The sequence below is a fragment of the Cebus imitator genome, unplaced genomic scaffold (genome assembly GCF_001604975.1).
Source record: "Cebus imitator isolate Cc_AM_T3 unplaced genomic scaffold, Cebus_imitator-1.0 Scaffold17, whole genome shotgun sequence".
NCBI classification, from domain to species: domain Eukaryota; kingdom Metazoa; phylum Chordata; class Mammalia; order Primates; family Cebidae; genus Cebus; species Cebus imitator.
In genome coordinates this window covers 6,998,335-7,017,012 of record NW_016107332.1, presented here as the reverse complement: position 1 = coordinate 7,017,012, position 18,678 = coordinate 6,998,335, and the positions used below count along the sequence as shown (strand labels likewise).

Below are 18,678 nucleotides of genomic sequence, written 5' to 3'. Positions count from 1 at the left end.
TATATATATATATATATATCCTATTAGTTCTGTCCTTCTAGAAAACTCTAATACAGGAACCACTGAGGAAACAGAAAGAGATCCTGAAGAATCCTTCCTCAGAATAGGAAGTGAATCAAAGGGCTTAACTGACAACACCCCTGTGATTCCCAAACAGGAAAAGATTAACTGTATTTTCTAACCTAGAGGGTAAGTTAATGCCTTTAACACTCACCCTGAGACTGACTCCTACACAGAGGCAGAGGGTGAAAAATAGAGGTCAACAATGAATGGACATCAAGGACACTTGGGCGACAGGGGCTCTTCTACACTAAGGAGTGAAAGACAGGTCAGGGCTGGCTGCCCTTCCCTGCCTGGAACAGTGAGATGCATCCAAGGCTAGTAGCAGTATCTCTGATTTTACAGATGAGGAAATTACCATCCAGTGGGTAGACTTCACAAAGTCACACAACGGGGCTAGACACAGTTAAACTGATTCCAATCCAGGTCTTACTGTAAGATCACAACTTACCCAATTTGTCATATTGCCTCATAGAAACACCTTATGAACTTAACCACTGAATGTCTCTGGTGACTGAAGACATCTCTTGAGTTATTACAAGTACCACTGTCAAATGTCTGTTTACCATACATGATAAGTCCACCCAAAGTCTATTCATATCCACTATTTACTCCATACTGTGATGCTAATTTAAAACAAGGGAGTCCTTTTGTTTTTCCCAGAAAGCCTGAGTATAACCCAATAGGAGTATTTTAATTTCTGTGCAGGACATCCCCGCCCCCACCCCTGCCCCAGGGATATCTAAAACATTTTCTTAAATGTTCTATTACAGTGAGATGAAATTGTATTACATATTTACTTTGGTGATTCATTCTATGATTGTAATTCTAGCTTCAATTAGAAAGAGAAATCAGACCTTAATTGAAGAAAGGAGCATATAGTTATTAAGCAGAGGTGGCAATCGAAGACATAGACTTTGAAACATTTTCTTTTAAAGCATGATGAAAGCAGGCAGTTCATCTTTATTCTATTATTCATGAAAACCTCGTAGTGATATTGGTTCTCACTAGACCTATGTTTAACTTCTCTTTATCTGATTTATTCATTTGCCTGACAACTTGCCCACGCCCAGGCTCTCCATGCTGACATCAATCAAGTGACTCCACAAGCAAACTAATTTCAAATTCAATTCGGCCTGTTTCAGTGTGCTTACATGTCACTTACACCTCTTCATGACTAATACAAGTGATTTATGAGTTCTGCATAATCTTCTCTCAGTCTGGAAGTTTCCCCCACCCTACCTTTAACTATATTTCTGTAACACGGCATATGAGTCACTGAAGTTCTTTTACAAAAATGGGTTTTACACAGCAAATAATTAAACTTGAGAAGACATTGAATCTTCTCTGATGCTTTGATCTCCTTAATCAAACCCAAAGTATCACAAGCCCAGAGTTCCCATAAGTAGAAAGTACAGCACATTAAACAAATGAGAGGGAAAGAGACGATCACATAGACACTCCTATTTTAGAATTATTTTTGACTTTAACTGTTTTCTGTGGAAAATGTCAAGCATAATTGGTATTTAACTTTCAGAAGACCTGTAAATCAAGCAGGGATAGAAATCAGATCCAGTGAACTTCCTGTCTCATACCAGATAAAATTTAGATCAAACCTACTCAATTTCTAAATTACGTCTTTTTTGTTTTGTTTTTACTGTTAAAAATGTCACAGCAGTAGTAAAGGGATTTTTCAAGAAATGAAAGAAAACTCTCCAAACACAACTGATTTTGATTTTGCATAGTCCTGCCCTGTCTTTATTTATATTAATTATTCATTTAATTTTAAATTCTCAGTCTCTAAGAAATAAAACTCCAGAGCCAACTGCTGTTCCCAAAGGCAGAAGGTGTTTAGTGACAGCCATGGCCTCATGGGAGAGGACCATACCAGCCTTGCATTGCTGCCCATCCCACTTACCCTTTCTCATCTCCTGCAAGTCCCCAAATTCCTATTTTTTTTTCATTTAGTAGTGATCCAAAACTAAAATCCTTATTTTCTCCTTTTGCATAACAAGAACAATGAAAATTTCTTGAGGGCAGAGGCAAAATCTATTTATCCCAGTGCTTAATCCAGTTCCTGTATATAGCATATTCAATAACTAAATAGAAACAATAAGAAAAAAAGCAATTTGTGTCTTTCTGTTGGTTTCAAATCCAGCTCATCTTTTTAATAACCTCTCATTCTCCTGAAATCACAGATTTGTGATAAAGAAGAACAAATCACTGTTGCCACATTTAACACTTGTACATTTTATTTAATTAAATCAGCCATTGTACACATTGCAGCTATGTATTGTTAGTGTTGTATTTTTTTTCCATTAACTAATACATGCCCTCATAGATATATTCAATTAGTGTTATCACCATGGGAACAAGATGCTGATTCGTCAACTGAAAATTCACTTCTTCTCACAGTATTCAAGTTTTTGATAACACAGCAAAAATCAAAATCAAAAAAGGTGAATAACCATTATGTTGTTACACAGACATCATCTGCACTGCAAATAACACAACAGAAATGCTTTTCTTGAGCTCCAGTGAAGGTTTTGACAAGAAGGCCATAGGGTGTCTCAAAAAGTTTCACCATCGGCCTCTCTTATTTTGGCTGCCAAAGAATGTTTAATTTCCTATCCAACTGCCAGAAAGTGCTAGCATTTGAGGCTTAAGAGAGAGATTTGGCTTGTGGGAAACCTCCCTCCCAGGAAATTTTTTCTCTTGGCAACATTACTTTAAATGATGAAGTGCCATTGTTTGTCGCATTTGTTTTTGACATTCAGAGCAATGAGTCATTTTTGCACAACAGGAAAAGACCAGATAATTGGAAAATGTTCAATCCCTGGAGGATAGACTCTGTCCTTTTTTATTTAAATTTCATCTTCATTGAATATACTTTTCTTTAACAAATGACTGATTCAAAATGTATACTGTTTATATGAATATATTTGTGAATATATATATGTTAAAATGCTACACAACTTCAACCACTAGAGGAATAAGGAAGAGGACATGGAAATTACTCAGACTGTTATAGTCCCTTATTTGAGACAAACAAACAGAAGTGCACAAATGCACTTAAGAGTTTCCAAGGGAGTGTGGATTTCAAATAAATAAACCAAAAATTTTAACCAAAACCAATTTTTCAAGGATTTCTCAATCTCTTCTGCAAGCTGAAAAACAGACCTAGCTGGAAAGTGAAAAGTGCTCACTCAGGGTAAAAAGAATGGAAACCATTAACGTGATTAGAAGAGGGGATAGACCGTGGTTTTGATTTTTAAATGCCACATGCAGGTATTAGAGAAGATATCAACCTGAAAAAAAGAAAAAGAAAAAGACACCACTCCAACATACTGAAGGAGTTTAACCTTTTATGTAGTGGGTAAATCTTGTTTCCAATGAATTATCTACAGTGCAGTGGCCAGAAGTAAGTACCACCAGTAAGACAGCGTGGTTTGCTAAAGCAGCAATGAAAACTGGAAAACTACAGTAGTTATAGCTTTTAAAATACCCTGCCAACTTTTCCAAAATCTAAAGACCTGAAGATGCTAGAATGCCACACAATGTGGCTGCTAGCAACTGAATACCCCATCGTTTCATTCTGTGTGCCCTCTGCTCCCTTCTCCCCTGCCTCAGAGTGGCTTTTAGAGAGTCCTAAGTCATGGCTAGCCAGCACCAGCAGTAACTTCTCAGGACAGTTCTTCAAGGCTATTAACCCACCTTTGGCTGGGAGCAGCGGCTACTCTGGAAGTTCTAAGGACATGATTAGGTCTGAAGTGCTTCTTTTGCAGTAAAACTGTATTATCACTCGATTGTGTTAGCAATATCTTAATTAACCATTGTTCAGCAATTTCTAGAGGCCTTTTATTCTGATGCCCAGTGTAGTTATAATAGGCAGTGGTTTTAATTTTAATGTGTTGTTCATCTGAGCATTTCAGCTATATACATTGTACATAGATATCCCTTGGAAGGATTCTTACATAATGTCACTTGAAGAGGTCTGCAGGTGAAGTTCTTCTGATCAATGGATTTTCATGGATCTTGTGCAGAAGCAAAGAACAATGGAGGTGGCCAGTTCCCAGGTTAGCACAGACACAACGAAGTAGTGGATACAGCATCCAGTATGAAGGATGCCATCTTTGGTCACAAATTAGCTTTATAGTTAAAGAGGATGGGGGAAAACTAAAACAAAATGCCATATATTTGCTAACAGTGGAAATGTCGGGGTATCCCATTAATTAGGCCAGTTAGGTCACTCCTCTACTGAAACAGGAAGCTGCATATTGAGTGAATGTGTGGTTTCTGGTGTGAGAACTGGGCAGCCCCTCATTTGGCCTCTTGCTTCAAGTCCTCCTTGCAGAAATGCCGAAGGAGCTGCTGGAGATCGCGCTGGAGGTCGTCCTGGTCTAGTGCTTCTGGTACATCCTCCAGGTGCTCCAAGTCAATGCGTTTTCCATGCTGGTCCTTCACCACAGCCCTCTTCTGTGTACTGGCTTTACTCATGGTTGTCCTGGAGAAAAGCAGATAAAGAGAATTATGCTCTTTTCACTGTTAGAGGGCAGCTGTTAGGTATGAAGGTGGCCATTGCACTGAGTACTTATTGTCTTACCTTTAGATGTTTTCACACCAAAGTATTAGCATAACAAACTATGGACATATTTTTATGTCTTTCTTTTAAACATGACTCCCCTCCCTAAAATGATTCATGAGATTTTTTAAAGTGTGTTTTGGACCAAGGAGTATTTTTTAAATCTTTAAGAAAAATTCCAAATAAATGAAATCATGCTTTAATTTGATCTTCTCAAAAACTAACCATAAAATCATTCACGTTTTGATCATGTATCCCTGACTTAATAGAGTTTGGTTCATTCTGAAATAGTACCACAAGTACCCATTGAGAGGCTAAAAAAAATAGTTTTTAATTTATTTGAAACACTTTAGCTGCCAGCTTAAACCTTACAGTCACGCCCTGATCCGATCCTCCCAAAATTATATTTTCAGAGAGGTTTTTATGAGACATAGGTCTTTATAAACTAAAATATTAGTCTATCAATATATAAGAAGGTGGCTGCTAGCAAAAGATGAAGGTCTGCCCAGGTGTCTAACTTTACCATCTGGAGATGGTGGGGGAAGAAGGGAAAAAGAGAAAAGCCATTGAGAGACAATGTTTCCTCTGTATTCTCAGAGCCTCACAGATATTGCTCATTTTGTGTATTTCTTGCCATTTAACAGTCTGTTGCTTACTCGCTTCCCTTACAAGACTGGTGGTCACTTGAGAAAAGGAACTATATCCCCTTTTTTTTTGAGACAGAGTCCCGCTTTGTTGGTCAGGCTGGAGTGCAGTGGTGCAATCCCAGCTCATCGCAACCTCTACCTCCTGGGTTCAAGCAATTCTCTGGCCTCAGCCTCCTGAGTAGCTGGGATTATAGGCATGTGCCATCATGCCCAGATAATTTTTTGTATTTTTAGTAGAGACAGGGTTTTGTCATGTTGACCAGGCTGGTCTCAAACGCCTAAGCTCAGGTGATCTGTCCCCCTTGGCCTCCCAAAGTGTTGGGATTACAGGTGTGAGTAACCGCATTCAGCCAGAGATAAAACTTTTGTATAGTCGTACTAATTTTAAGTCATACTAATATTTTCCTGTAACGGTACTTAAAAATAATTATAATTTGCTCATTCTCAGTTCTTTTCACTATATACTTCATTTTTGTTTTGTTTGTTTGTTTGTTGTTTTTAGAGTAAAGTAAAAGCAAGCTTACTAGGAAAGTGAATGAATAAAGAATGGCTACTCCATAAGCAGAGCAGCCCTTTTCACTATATACTTCTAAATGCAGATCTTCATTGCACAAATATTTGATGAATCTGTTTTATGTGCCAGACACTATTATTATAAGAAGTAAAGAAATTGAGCCTTAGAGAATATAAGCAATAGTCCAAATAAAAAATAACAGTTAGCATGCAGTGGGGCCAAGAGCCAAAGATTCCTTGAGCCTGAGTCCATAATCATTTATCACGTATCTTCACTTAAAACATCCGCAGGAAATGATCGGTTTTTGGAGCTTTACCCAGCATTTTCCTTATAGGTTCCCAGTGCTCAGAAGCTGGAAGTTCTGTCATCTTCCAATACCTCTGTGATTTTGTGACAATCATCTTAACTTTTAAAAAAGAACTTACTTCAGCCAAAATATTTTCAGTTTCTTTTGGACATCATTGTTTCCTTCTTCCCTCCGGTTCTCCTACTCTCCCTTTTTCTTTAATGCTATATGAATTGTTCTGCATCTGGAAGCAAACTCAAATTTGTTCTTGCTGATGAAAAGGTCAAATCTGATTCCAATGATTGAAATTAGGTTTTGTTTTTCTAAATATTTAGCAACCATTTTTTTTTCTTCAAAAAGGCACATTTCTGACTATTTCTGCAAAGAGCTAGTAGAAGCCTTTATAGCACTGATGCCAGGGCTTAAGCCTCCATTATAGGACATTTCATGATATTTTGTGCAGGTAAATGTAAGCCAATGTGCTTCTGAATATGCACATGTATGTGATGTCTTCAACAATGTATAATATAAAGCATCGTACATCACAAATAGAGTTCCGCAACTAACTAGCGTACGTAACTTACTAGCTGTGGAACTGTATGGAATTGTCTATATTTCTGGTTTCAAATTCACCAGCTGTAATTGAGAACTTTGAATTAATTGGTCTCTCAATCTATTCCAGTTTGAAGAGCCCATGATGGTGGGACATGCGTGAATTACGTGGTTTCATCTGAATAATTGAATAAAAGACTTAAAAGTTGAGAGTATAAAAGGCATTTTACCCTTAATTCATGTCGCATTTTTATAGTTCTGAGACAGCAATTACACTCTTTTAAATTCCTAGCTGCTGCGGTTTTCCCATTTGATTGGAGGGTGGAATTGCGACAGAACCTTTAATTTTGCTGCTCTAATTATTATGTTCTAAAGGCTTAAAATAGTTTTGTAGCATACTCTGAATGACAATCTCTCCTTTTCAATGAAGTGAAAAGCACAATGGTAACTTGGATTTCCATTGTGTCTTTTCACTGAGAAGCTGAGCACATTTTATTAATCTTAATACTTACAGTGCTGTTAGAGAATAGATCTATGAAACAGTACCCAAGTTTATACATCAAATCCATGACAGAGACAGAGGCAGACCAGCGTGCCTCACAGTCAGCCCCCTTGTATAAGCATAAAAATGAGCTCCTTACTGCTTTCATGACACTTGCTTAATTCATTAAAGCCCAGGTTTCAGCATGGCTAGGTACATTTGTTTCATGGGTATCAAACTCATGCGTATGTTATTTGCCACTCACATGCAGAATCATAAAACAGCTGTTAAAAGAAAGCACATATCATTCAAAGTAATGATTTACTAAGATCGAGCTAAATATAGCTGGTCACAAAATTAATTTGTGTTCCACTGATTAGATTATCCTTCCTATGCTCTCTGAATCTATATCCAAAGTCTGGCTTTAACTAAGTTGATGACTTGCTAAAACCCAGTGAGTCAGACTGTGTAAGCTCGAGTCTGATTCTTGCTGTGACTTAGTGTTATGTTTAAAGTATCAAGAGGATACTTCAGGGATAATACACTGATGGGTCCATTACTTGACCAAAGCCTTATAATGCAGGAGAGTAGCCAGCTTTAGGGCATATGTAGGAATTCTCCCCTTCTTTTCTAAAAGCTGGTAAAATTTTTTATGGTGTTAGTTGGCAAAGCATCACCCCATGCTAACCCAAACCTTTTAATTATTGATCCATCCTCTTTCAGGATCTCATTCTCTACTAAACTGGGTAAGTGGACTTTCATGTGGCTACCTGTGTAACTCAAAGCCTGAAGTAAGAAGAAAAGAAAAGAAAAAGCTTGTCATAAACCACAGACTTTCAAACCATCTATTGCTTTGCTTTACTCATCATCAGTATGAAAAGATACTTGAAAGGATAAATAAATACAATTCCTAGAAGCAGATCTAAGTTTGGAGTTCTATTTAACAAGTCCTTTCAGTTTCTCTCATTTGTGAGGGAAATTTCTTATTTTACTTTACAAAAGCTGCTAACTAATATCCATATGGATTGACTTTCAATTTCTTCCTTGCTTCACCCTACTCCTTTCACAGTGAAGATTTTAATGATAAATATAATGACCAGAGGCAAAAACAAGCAAACAAGAGCCAACAGTATAACTCAGATAATTCATCTTTTGATCATTCAAGATTGCTAGTTGTCAAAATATGAAAACTGAAAGTATTTAAAAAGGTTTGCTTTTAATACTCCAGTGAATTAATATATAATTTCAATATATATTACGGGTATAGTAGAAGACACACATATAGCATTTAGTGTGAAAATGTTCCAATAGCAAAAATACTTTGTAGATATTTGCACATACCCAGGATCCCTTAGTCAAAACTCTGGGGCCAGACATGTTTCAACAATTTAGATTTTTTTTTTTGTCCCTTTTAGATTTTAGCAAGGTAATATAATGCATATACAGTCACATGCCACATAATGACATTTTGATTAAGAATGGACTGCATATACGACATGGTTCCATAAGATTATAATGGGGCTAAAAAAATTCCTATTACCTAATGACGCTATAGCTGTTCTAACTTCATGGTGCAATGTATTACTCAGATGTGTGTGGTGACACTGGTGTAGATAAACCTACTAACCTGCTAATCATATAAAAGCATAATGCATACAATTATGTAGGGTACATAATACTCGATAAATTTAACAAATGACCATGTTACTGGTTTATGTACGGTAAATAAATTTACTATGTATAGTAAATACATAAATCAGTTAACAGTCACTTATCATTATCAAGTACTATAAAAGTGATACTTCATCACTATTTTAGAATGTACTTCTTTTATTTATTAAAAGACAGTTAATTATCAAGGAGCCTCAGACAGTCCTTCAGGAGGTATTGCAGAAGAAGATATTGTTTTCTTAGGAGATGACAGCTCTGTGCATTATTGCTCATGATGACCTTCCAGTGGCACAGTATGCAGAGGAGGAAGACAGTGAGATTGAGAATTCTCATCTTGTGAAGGCCTAGGCTAATGTATATGTTTAGGTCTTTTGTTTTTAGCAAAAAAAGTCTTAAAACATAAAAACAAATCATAAATTAAAACAATTAAAAACAGAAAAAAGTTTATATAACGATATAAAGAAAAACTATTTATTCATGCACCTTCACAACATGTTTGCATTTTAACCTGTGTTGTTACAAAAGAGTCAAAAGTTAAAACAAATGTGGAAGCTTGTAAAGTCAGAGTTACAGTAAGCTAAAGTTAATTTATTATTACAGAAAGAAGATTTTTTAAAATTAAAGGAAATTAAAAAAAAAAATTCAGCATAGCCTAAGTGTACAGTGTTGATAAAGTCCACAGTGGCACGCAGTAATGTCCTAGGCCTTCACCTTCACTCACCACTCACTCACCGACTCATCCAGAGCAACTTCCAGTCCTGCAAGCTCCGTCCATGGTAAGTATACTATTCCCGGAGAACATTTTTAATCTTTTATTTTGTATGTTTACTGTATCTGTTCTATTTTTAGATGGGGAAATACTTACCATTGTGTTATAATTGCCTACAGTATTCAGCACAGTAACATGCTGTGCAGGTTTATAGCCTAGGAGCAATAGGCTATCCCGTACACCCTAGGTGTGTAGTAGGTGAGACCATCTAGGTTTGTGTAACGACGCTCTGCGATGTTCACACAATGACAAAGTTGCCTAACGATGCATTTCCTAGCACATATCCTTGTCATTCAAACCCACACATGCCTAGTGAAAGCTGGGCATGTGAGAGTTATTTACATCCTACTGCTCAAGGTCATCACCAATGTCTGATTTTCCACTCATGCAAAACTTTAAAAAATTGCAACCTCTGTCATAAATGGATTAAGTGATGCATGACAGTACTGTATAATACTGACACCCCAGAGGAGGTAAAGATGGCATCCTGTAACCAAACCCACTTTTATATCATTGAAACATTCATCCTAAGTGGAATAAAAAAACTTTGTGCCATAATAGCTCCATGCCAATTTATTTCAAGTTTCATTTCCAAATTAACATACAAAATTTGTTTTGGCTTTCAGAATTTTGGGATTTTGGTAACAGTTTGTGGATCTGTTACTGTGGACCCATTTTCTTAACTGTTGGAAACCGGAACTTAAATAGTTGTAAATGCTTTTAAAAATTATGGACATGGGATATGTCTGAATTTTCTTTAATATCAATCACAGATGATATTTGAAAAGACTGGCTAAAAGTACAATTTGCAATGTCTTTATTTCTTTCCCTTATTAATTGGCAGTGCAAGACATTTCTACAACTTTTAAACAAGATCTATAATCATACCACAGCTCCCAAGATTCTGAGTCTGATTCAGCAGAAGCAAATCCTGGATTTTTAAAAGCTGTTAAGGTGACACCAAGGAACACCACAGTTTGAGGAAATGTTACTCTGCAAGTTATTGAAACAGGAGTTCTACCCTCTTGAATTATTCCACACCTTTCCGTGAATTCATGTATGGAATAACACAGTGACAAATGATTTTCTTTTCAAATGCAAAGCTACATAAAACACATACACATAAAAAGACAAAATGATGATGCTTCTATACCTCATCAAAGTCATCTTTGGCTGAAGGAAGATCAGTGGCTAAACTAGAATCCCCCAGATGTTTCTCCATCCTCTCTCCACGTACCACAGTTGTTTTAACAACTTTGCTGACTCTACGGCCTTCCACTGGCTCAGCCTGAAATTGTGAGGTACTGGACAAAATGCTGGGCTCACACAAAGTGACCTAATGAATGAAGGACACACAATAGACAATGTCTGACTGCCAAACATAATTATGATGAATTTTTACTATGTTAAAAAACAAAGGACAAAAATATAACGTTTCCAGAAAACAGCAATGGGAAGCAGAGTTAGAAAAAAACACACTATAATCTATTGGTAATATCTACATCATGAGTGTTTCTTCACAATACCAAAGCAACCTTAACTAGTCATTGGAACAAAGAGTTATCAGTTTTGTGAATAAGAAACTGACTGCTCAGTGTAATACAGACATAATAATATGTGAAGAAACTCTCTTTTCTCATGTTTAAATAATTTCTTTTGGTATTACGAAAATAAAATTACCCCTCAAAGGAGGAAATCTAAAAGCTATGAGAAACTGAAAAATAGATTTCTAGAGAATTCTCATATGCATAATATAAAATTTTGAGGATGCGAAGGAATGGAAAATAGTGAGAGTTTCACAAACTATTTGTCAAAAGAAGTAAATACAACCCTGAAAGAGGGAAGTAAAACATAAATAAATAAAAGTATAACTCTGCAGATGCAATGGCTCATGCCTGTAACTCCAGCACTTTGGGAGACCAAGGCAGGTGGATCATTTGAGATCAGGAGTTTGAGACCAGCTTGGCCATCATGGTGAAATGCTATCTCTACTAAAAATACAAAAAATAGCTGGGCATGGTGGTGGGTGCCTATAATCCCAGCTATTGGGAGGCTAAGGCAGGAGAATTACTTGAACTTGGGAGGTGGAGGTTGCAGTGAACTGGGATTGCGCCACTGCACTTCTGCCTGGGTGGCAGTGAGACTCCATTTCAAAAAAAAAAAGATAAAGAATTTCTAGATCCTTAGTTTAGTAACTCTGCAATGCAGAAATCTGAATCTCAAACATTTATCTGGAGTGACTTTCAGATGGCTCGTGTGCCAACTCAACACAAGCACCACAGTGCATTTTTATATGGTCTCTCCACAGCATACTGATTGCCCAGCAAATAGAATTATAATCCTTCAAAATCTGACTTTTGGATGTCTGCCATGGTCAATCATGAATTAAATAAAGAGTAGAGATTTTTAAAAAGGACAAACAAAAACAACAAGTATAATGTCTAGAAGTCTCCCAGATGGCTGTCTTTAAATCACAGAATCATGAAAAAAAAAAAAGTGAATGTTCAACTAAAAGCAAACTACCTATAAAAGGGAGAAGTGAGGCTGATATGAATAAACAATCTCATTCATCTTTTTTGAGCTCTATTTTGGTCCTCTCCATTGAATGGGTTTTAGAGAATCAGGTTGTCTCACCTCTGACTGCTCGGTGTCACTCTTCAATACAACACGCTTTATAACTTTGGAATAGCCATCCCCTTCCTCGATGCTGACAGGTTCCTGTGGCATTCCCTGCACCGTAATCTCTTCCTTCTCTGTGCCTTCAGAGGATACATACCGCCTAATGATTTTCCTAGTAACCTGAAATGTATTTCATTTGTGTATCTTATTTTTATGTGGCTGTCTCATGGAATTGATACATTTTAAACAGGAAGTTTGTAATTAACCCTGTTAGGATATTCTAGACAATACCTTCTTTACCACGGTGTGTCCGTGTTCATCAATGTATTCTTCTTCTGTGACTGTTTCTGGGGGTATTTCAGGCATATCGTCTCCCTAAACAGTTGGGAGAAAAGGGTCACTGTGCTGTTTGGCACCAATTCTGAGGAACTACTCCCAAGCGCTTATAACACGAGGAATGTTAGAAAATCAAAGGCGATGTTGAGAAGCATTGCTGAGATACAAAATCCTGGCAACCAGTTTGTTTAAAAGAAAAATGCAGGTGGGTAAAAACATGCTTAGGAGAATCTGACCAAAGTTAGACAAAACTTCAACAAAAATAGGTAAGCGAGTGGTGAGGTGGATGGAAGTGAAGAAGCCAAATCTTGCTCTTGTTTGGTGGCTCTCTTGGAGGAAGGCTGCAAATATCATGACCATTGCATTTCTTCACAAACAGAGCTGAGGAGAGTTAAGGGATCTGCTTTTGAATGGCCATGCACTACCTAGGGAACATGCCAAGCCTTCATAGATCCAGGCTGATCACTCTCTAAGGGTATGGGGACAGAACGGTCCCTGACGTGCGGTAATTTAACAGCGGGTACCTGAATAATCACTCGCCGGCGGACAACCCTGGTAGTTACCATCGCCTCCTCATCTGAGCTGGCCTCCAGCTCCCCTAATTCCTCTGTTAGCTCCTGGTGGAAGCATGGAAGCATTGTTTTGTTTAACATGCTAAGGAATGACTTCACTACCAGTTTCTTCTTTCGCTTACATTGTATTATGAAACTTTTACTCATGGAGGCTTTGGTGGACAAGTTGGTAGAGGTGAAAACAAGTGTGTGCTGGTCTCAGATTTCAACAAAAATACAGTGTTTTGGTTTCTTTTGCTGTTTTCTTTTTTTTTTTTTTTTTTTTTNTCCAATAAATAAAAAAAAAAAAATTCTGGAATTCTGAGAACTGTTGGAGAACCCACCTGTCAAAATCTCTCCAAAAAACAAGCAGCTTGCTCACATGACTTCTTTTACTTAAACTCCTATTTTAAAAAGCCTGACTGTTAACATAGACCCTCAGCAGCTGAGTAAACACGTATGAGCCACTGACACTTGTGCTTAGGCTTGGACTTATTAACCCAAAGGTACAGGAATATCCCCTGTTTCTGGAAGAACTTCTTGCAGGAAGTCAACATTTCCTGTAGCTATTATCTAACCAATAGTACATCTCCCTGGCATGAAAAAAAGACAGACTATGAATAATATTAGACTAATTTTGCAGAGAAGTTGAAATAAAGTGGTCAATAGTATTTTAGGGCTCTGGCCAAAAGCCAGAGATAAAGCAAAGAACATAATTTCAGCTTAGCACACATTATTTTAGGAGTCATATATCAAATTACAGTTTCCTAATGAAATTTTGTTTTTAAAAAAGAGAAAGTTCAAGTAGGTTTACTTAATCTATTGTAAAACTCAACTTATATGTTTATATTTATCTCTGCTAAAGGAAGACATGTAAATTTCAAAGCAAATTATACTTTAAATATAATCAGGAATCTGCTGCCTAGGAATATGGTTGGCAAGAAAAGTGATTAAAATTGAATGACCAAGTTAGGGTTATGAGAAATAAGGGTCAACATGGGAAACTTAAGAGAAATGCCTGGATGCTCATCAAGAGTAAGTTGAACAGGCCTGTATAAATGATGTGAAATTCAGAGTGACTTATAAAAATGTATTGATTTTGTACAGATTAAACATATGTATTATCCAGATCACTGTTTCAAGTCTAACTTCACTAAGCCTGCGGACCCTTAAGCTAAATTTGGTAGCTTTTAGCCCAGATAACATGTATGAAACGTTTTTACTAGTATTCATTTAAGCCAAGAATTTGAGATATGAGTAATTCTGTGCAAAAGCAAACTTGGAATAGAAATTCATTCATGGGATGAATTTATTATTTAAGAAAACTGCCGAAATCAGGACACAGTTGTCATCTGCCTGGATCTTTCCTAATTTTAGTTATGATTTCAGATAATTCCCAGCAGCAGGTCTCATTCTTACAGTGAGCAAAAACAAATGTTTCTTAAGCCCAAAGATAAGCTGTTTCACTTTATTTTCCTCCCAAAATTTCAATCATTTATTTTAACTCTTCTTTTACTACTAAGCTTTATATTAATGCTCTAAAAACACTTTAAAATACAAAACATTTTTTAATTCTATTACTTTTTAAAAGGAAAAACAATATATAATTTAATTTATATTAAATTAAGTTTAGTTCAAACAGATTCTCATACTTCTTTGTGTCTGAGAATCCTCTGAGGAGTTACTGAAAAGGCAAATTCTCACTCACTCTCCACACCCTGGGGGATTCATTCTAATTCAGGGTTTCTGAGGAGGGATCCAGCTTTCCAATCAATTCTGAGGTATGTAAACCATATAGACCACATTTTGAGAATAAATGGTTAATTTCTTCATATCATCCCCACTCCTCTTCACAATTTTAAAACTTACATAATGAGAAAGGAAGTGCTGTGATGCACTCTCATGCCGCTCACAGGCATTTGCACATTTAGAAACAGCAATAAGTTTAGGCACAATGTTCTTTTTCTCAGTCATTCCTAAAATAAATCTTAAAAAAATCTGACTTGGAAATCATCTTGCCTCTAATGAGAAAAATTTATATTGGCAACTAAACCCCACCCGATATCCACAGCTTGTGTGCCCATCACCTGACAGCCCAGAGATCCTGCAAGCCGGCTGGTCCCAGCACATCACATGGCAGACTTACACTGTGAATCTCTGCCACCAGCTTTCATGCCTAAGATTACTAATTTTGAAAAGCTCCTCCGGATATGTTGTGTCACCACCGTGTTTACTTTGCTTAGCAAAAGAGTTTCCCATGTGATAAGATCAGGGCTTATGGTCAAATCGCTAGCACTGAAACTGCACCATTTCTTCTAGATTCCTGGGCTCTCAGATTTTAAAAGGGGTTGAGGGTTTCCATGTGCCAAGTTAATTAATTTGGTTAACTTTTTTGGTTTGAAGTGAAAAAAATAAAACACCAGAAAAATGGAAACTGGAGGAAGATTTGTAGCTTTGTTACAGGTGGGTGAGAAAGTGGAGAAGAACGTTTTACCTTTTCAAAAGCTGCATCTTCATCGACTCTTTCACAGGTCTCTAGCTGGTTATCGGCAGACTCCACTATTACGAGGCTGGTTTTCCTTGGAGAACTCTCCTCTCTGTGCTCTGAGGGCTCGTCAGGTTCTTGTATGATGGGAGAGCCTCCCCGCTCACTGGATGTTGGGGTCTGGAGATACAGCCTCTCCTCCTCAGGAGGGGTGCTAACTTCCTCAGGTGTCTTGCTGGGAGAGCCGGGTACTGCCGTAGGCTTCTGAGTCTCTGACGCTTCTGTTCCTGGACTTGTCACACTGGAATGAAAAAGCCAAATGATACTTCAGGCGCATTTGCATGTCACCTCCTGTTCAAGCAAGGAAATCACAAGGCAAGATGGAACTGGTTTTTCCGTAGTCTATGACAGTCAAAACAGTCTGACAGTCAAAATTGTGTTTGTACATTTTGCCAAGAAAGGACATTTGAAGAAAAATAATATGACAAAATATAGTCATAGTTCATTGATCTAGTATTGGTAGAGAGTGATGTATTATTCTAAAGATAAAAATTATCCTAAAATGTATTACAGTTACCCAGCCTCTACAATGTAGATAAGTTACAGTTTCGTCTTTTCTAACTCAAGTTGATATTGGGGATGCGGGGAGTTTTATGTAAAGATTTGTAGATAATAAGGCTTCTGAAGCAAGAATCAAAATTTGGCAGAATTAAATAAATCTCCATGTTAATATAGTTTTCATAACTATAAATTCTTACAGTACCTCTGAAAAACTGTTTTACATAATAATAGTTTGACATGGAAACTTTTTTCATTGATATAGTCTAGAGTTACTCCAACGTAACCTTATATAATCTCAACTACTAAATAAGAAGATTATTTGCCTCTTCGGTGCCTTCTTTTGGGATTTAATGCAATTTTTTGTCACTCCATAGATATTAAATGCCTAAAATATCTCTGTTATCGTCTCCTCTTCTTGCCATCTTTTCCTTGGTCCTTCTCCTTCTTTCTTATATTTTCTTTATGCTCACCCTTAAAACCTACAGGATGATGGGGCAAGGGTGGCTCAGTGGAAGAAGAGATAATTTCATTATGCATTTCATTCTCCTCTCATGTCAGTGACCACAAAACTCACCAAATGAAAGGGAATGCTTTGATACAATCTCATGACACCCTATTCTCAGACTTCAGGGTGAGGGATATGTTGGCCTTCCTCATGATTTGTTTTCTTTTTCTGGACCATCAGTGTCAATTAAACAACTCTTTCTCTTTGGCTTCCATAAAGGCCGGAACTTAAATCTGAGGAGAATTAGGCTCTGTAGTTTCCTTTAGCCAGAAGCTCTTCAGAAGACTTCTCTTTATTCCCACCCCAATTGTATTCCACTTCATTTTAATGGTCTTTTATTCTATGTGGCTAGTTTGCATTTCATTCACACTTTTATGGTTAGTCCCCTCATAGCTTGGTTGAAATGCACCATTGGCTGTGGTATCTCCATCATCGCTGCTCATACTCCCAACCAGCAATGGCACCATGAGCTCCACAACTGAAGCACGACAGAGCAAATGAGGTGCAGCAATATTACAAGTCATGGCCATGTCATCTACAGGGAATTTTACAGTTTAGATGATGTTTTCATAGACACACTATACTTTTGATCCTGTGAGATGAGTCAGGTATATATTATTACTATACTTTATAGATGTGGAGATGAATATTTAAAGCACTTAAGGACTTGTTCAAAGTCACAGCTCTGAAAGTTGGTTCTTGTATGTCTGTGCCACATAACACTGTCACAATTATGTCTCTTACATGTTAATGCTTTTTTTCCCCTTTAGCTCTGGTACTTATGATGGATAGGGTCATTTCAGAATTATTTAAAAACCAGTTATGCTTATATATGCCTGGCACCCACATTAGCCTGTATCTATGAAATTACATTTGGCAGGCTTTCTTTGGAAACTCACAAATATTCCTGCTGATATTCCAGAGATGACTCTTCAGGCAGGTCTTGCATTTTCCCTGAGAAATCCTGTTGAACTTGCTCCTTGTGAGTTTCGGGAAAGAGTGCTGTGGCTGAGCTGTCCCCCTCAGTTTTGGGGATGCCGTCCTGAAACGTGGAATAACCAACAGAAATGTCTTCCTCTGAGACAATAGGAGGGTGATCACAGGTCTCGCTTTCTTTAGAAACAGCTTGCTCCTCTTTCTGCTTGTGCTGTGCAGTGCATAACTCCTCCTGAAGTACTGAGAACCCTAAAGGGAGAATGATTTAAGTATTTAGTTGAAGCTTACCTATACTGATTGGATATTTATTAAGTAACTGCTATGTGCTACATCCTGAGATAAGCCCACGGATTATAAAGATGAAGAAAACACCATGTCCACCATCAAGATGCTGATTGTGTAGAAGAGTCCAGACAAGTAAGAGTCAATTCCAATGCAGAGCAACTGGGCCACAGGTGCCAGTCAATGAGTGTGGGAGCACTGAACATGGGCTTGGGATTTGGAAAGGAAATGCAGAGTGTGTTACATGCTAAGGATACGTAATGGTAAGCAGGAATTGACTGAGATAGTCAAAGCATAGAATCTAAAGAGTAAGTAGAGTGACAGTCAACAATCATAATAAATAATGGCAAATAGGCACCATTCCAAGTACATTGCAAGTATTAACTCGATTAGTCCTCACTCTCACACTATGAGGATAGTACTCTTTTTATGTAGAGTCTCATGACAGGCTAAGGAATTTTATCACATCCAAGGAAATGAGGAGTCATTGAAAGATGTTTAGCAGAGGAGTGACTGGCATTCATCTATTTATTCATTTATTCAACAGATACATTTTGAGCATCAACTCTGTAGTATGTGCTGCTTAAATGTTGAACATATAGCAGTGAACAAGATAGAAAAAGCTTCTGTCCTCACTGAACTTGCATTTCTGCAGATATATATTTGTGATAAATATTGGGAGAAAAGTAAACCAGGATAAAGGTAGAGGATAAATGGTGCTAGTATTTTAAATAGACTTGTCAGGAAAGGCTCCGCTTAGGAGGTGATATTTGAGCAGTGACCTAAATAAAGTGAGAGAAAAAGATATATGTTGATCTGAGGAAAGAACATGCTAGGGTGG

At 37.3% G+C, this 18,678-nt stretch overlaps 1 protein-coding gene across 50 annotated transcripts in view; it reads right to left on the bottom strand.

Annotated features, from left to right (window-relative positions):
* Positions 1-2,290: 2,290 nt before the first annotated feature.
* ANK2 (ankyrin 2) overlaps positions 2,291-18,678 on the bottom strand; it is a 568,766-nt gene continuing 552,378 nt past the window's right edge. For 13 of the 50 annotated variants that reach the window (XM_037732068.1, XM_037732066.1, XM_037732078.1 and 10 more), the window contains 5 exons: positions 17,519-17,804; positions 15,563-15,854; positions 12,473-12,556; positions 12,197-12,361; positions 2,376-4,564 (listed from right to left, as the gene is read on the bottom strand). In XM_037732068.1, coding sequence (XP_037587996.1) covers positions 4,550-4,564; positions 12,197-12,361; positions 12,473-12,556; positions 15,563-15,854; positions 17,519-17,804 — 842 coding nt within the window. In that variant the 3' untranslated portion in view covers positions 2,376-4,549. Of the gene's footprint in view, positions 4,565-7,816; positions 7,909-10,715; positions 10,899-12,196; positions 12,362-12,472; positions 12,557-13,041; positions 13,135-15,562; positions 15,855-17,518; positions 17,805-18,678 lie in introns of all 50 variants that reach the window. The other 37 variants (XM_037731985.1, XM_037731992.1, XM_037732005.1 and 34 more) reach the window with 8 other exon arrangements.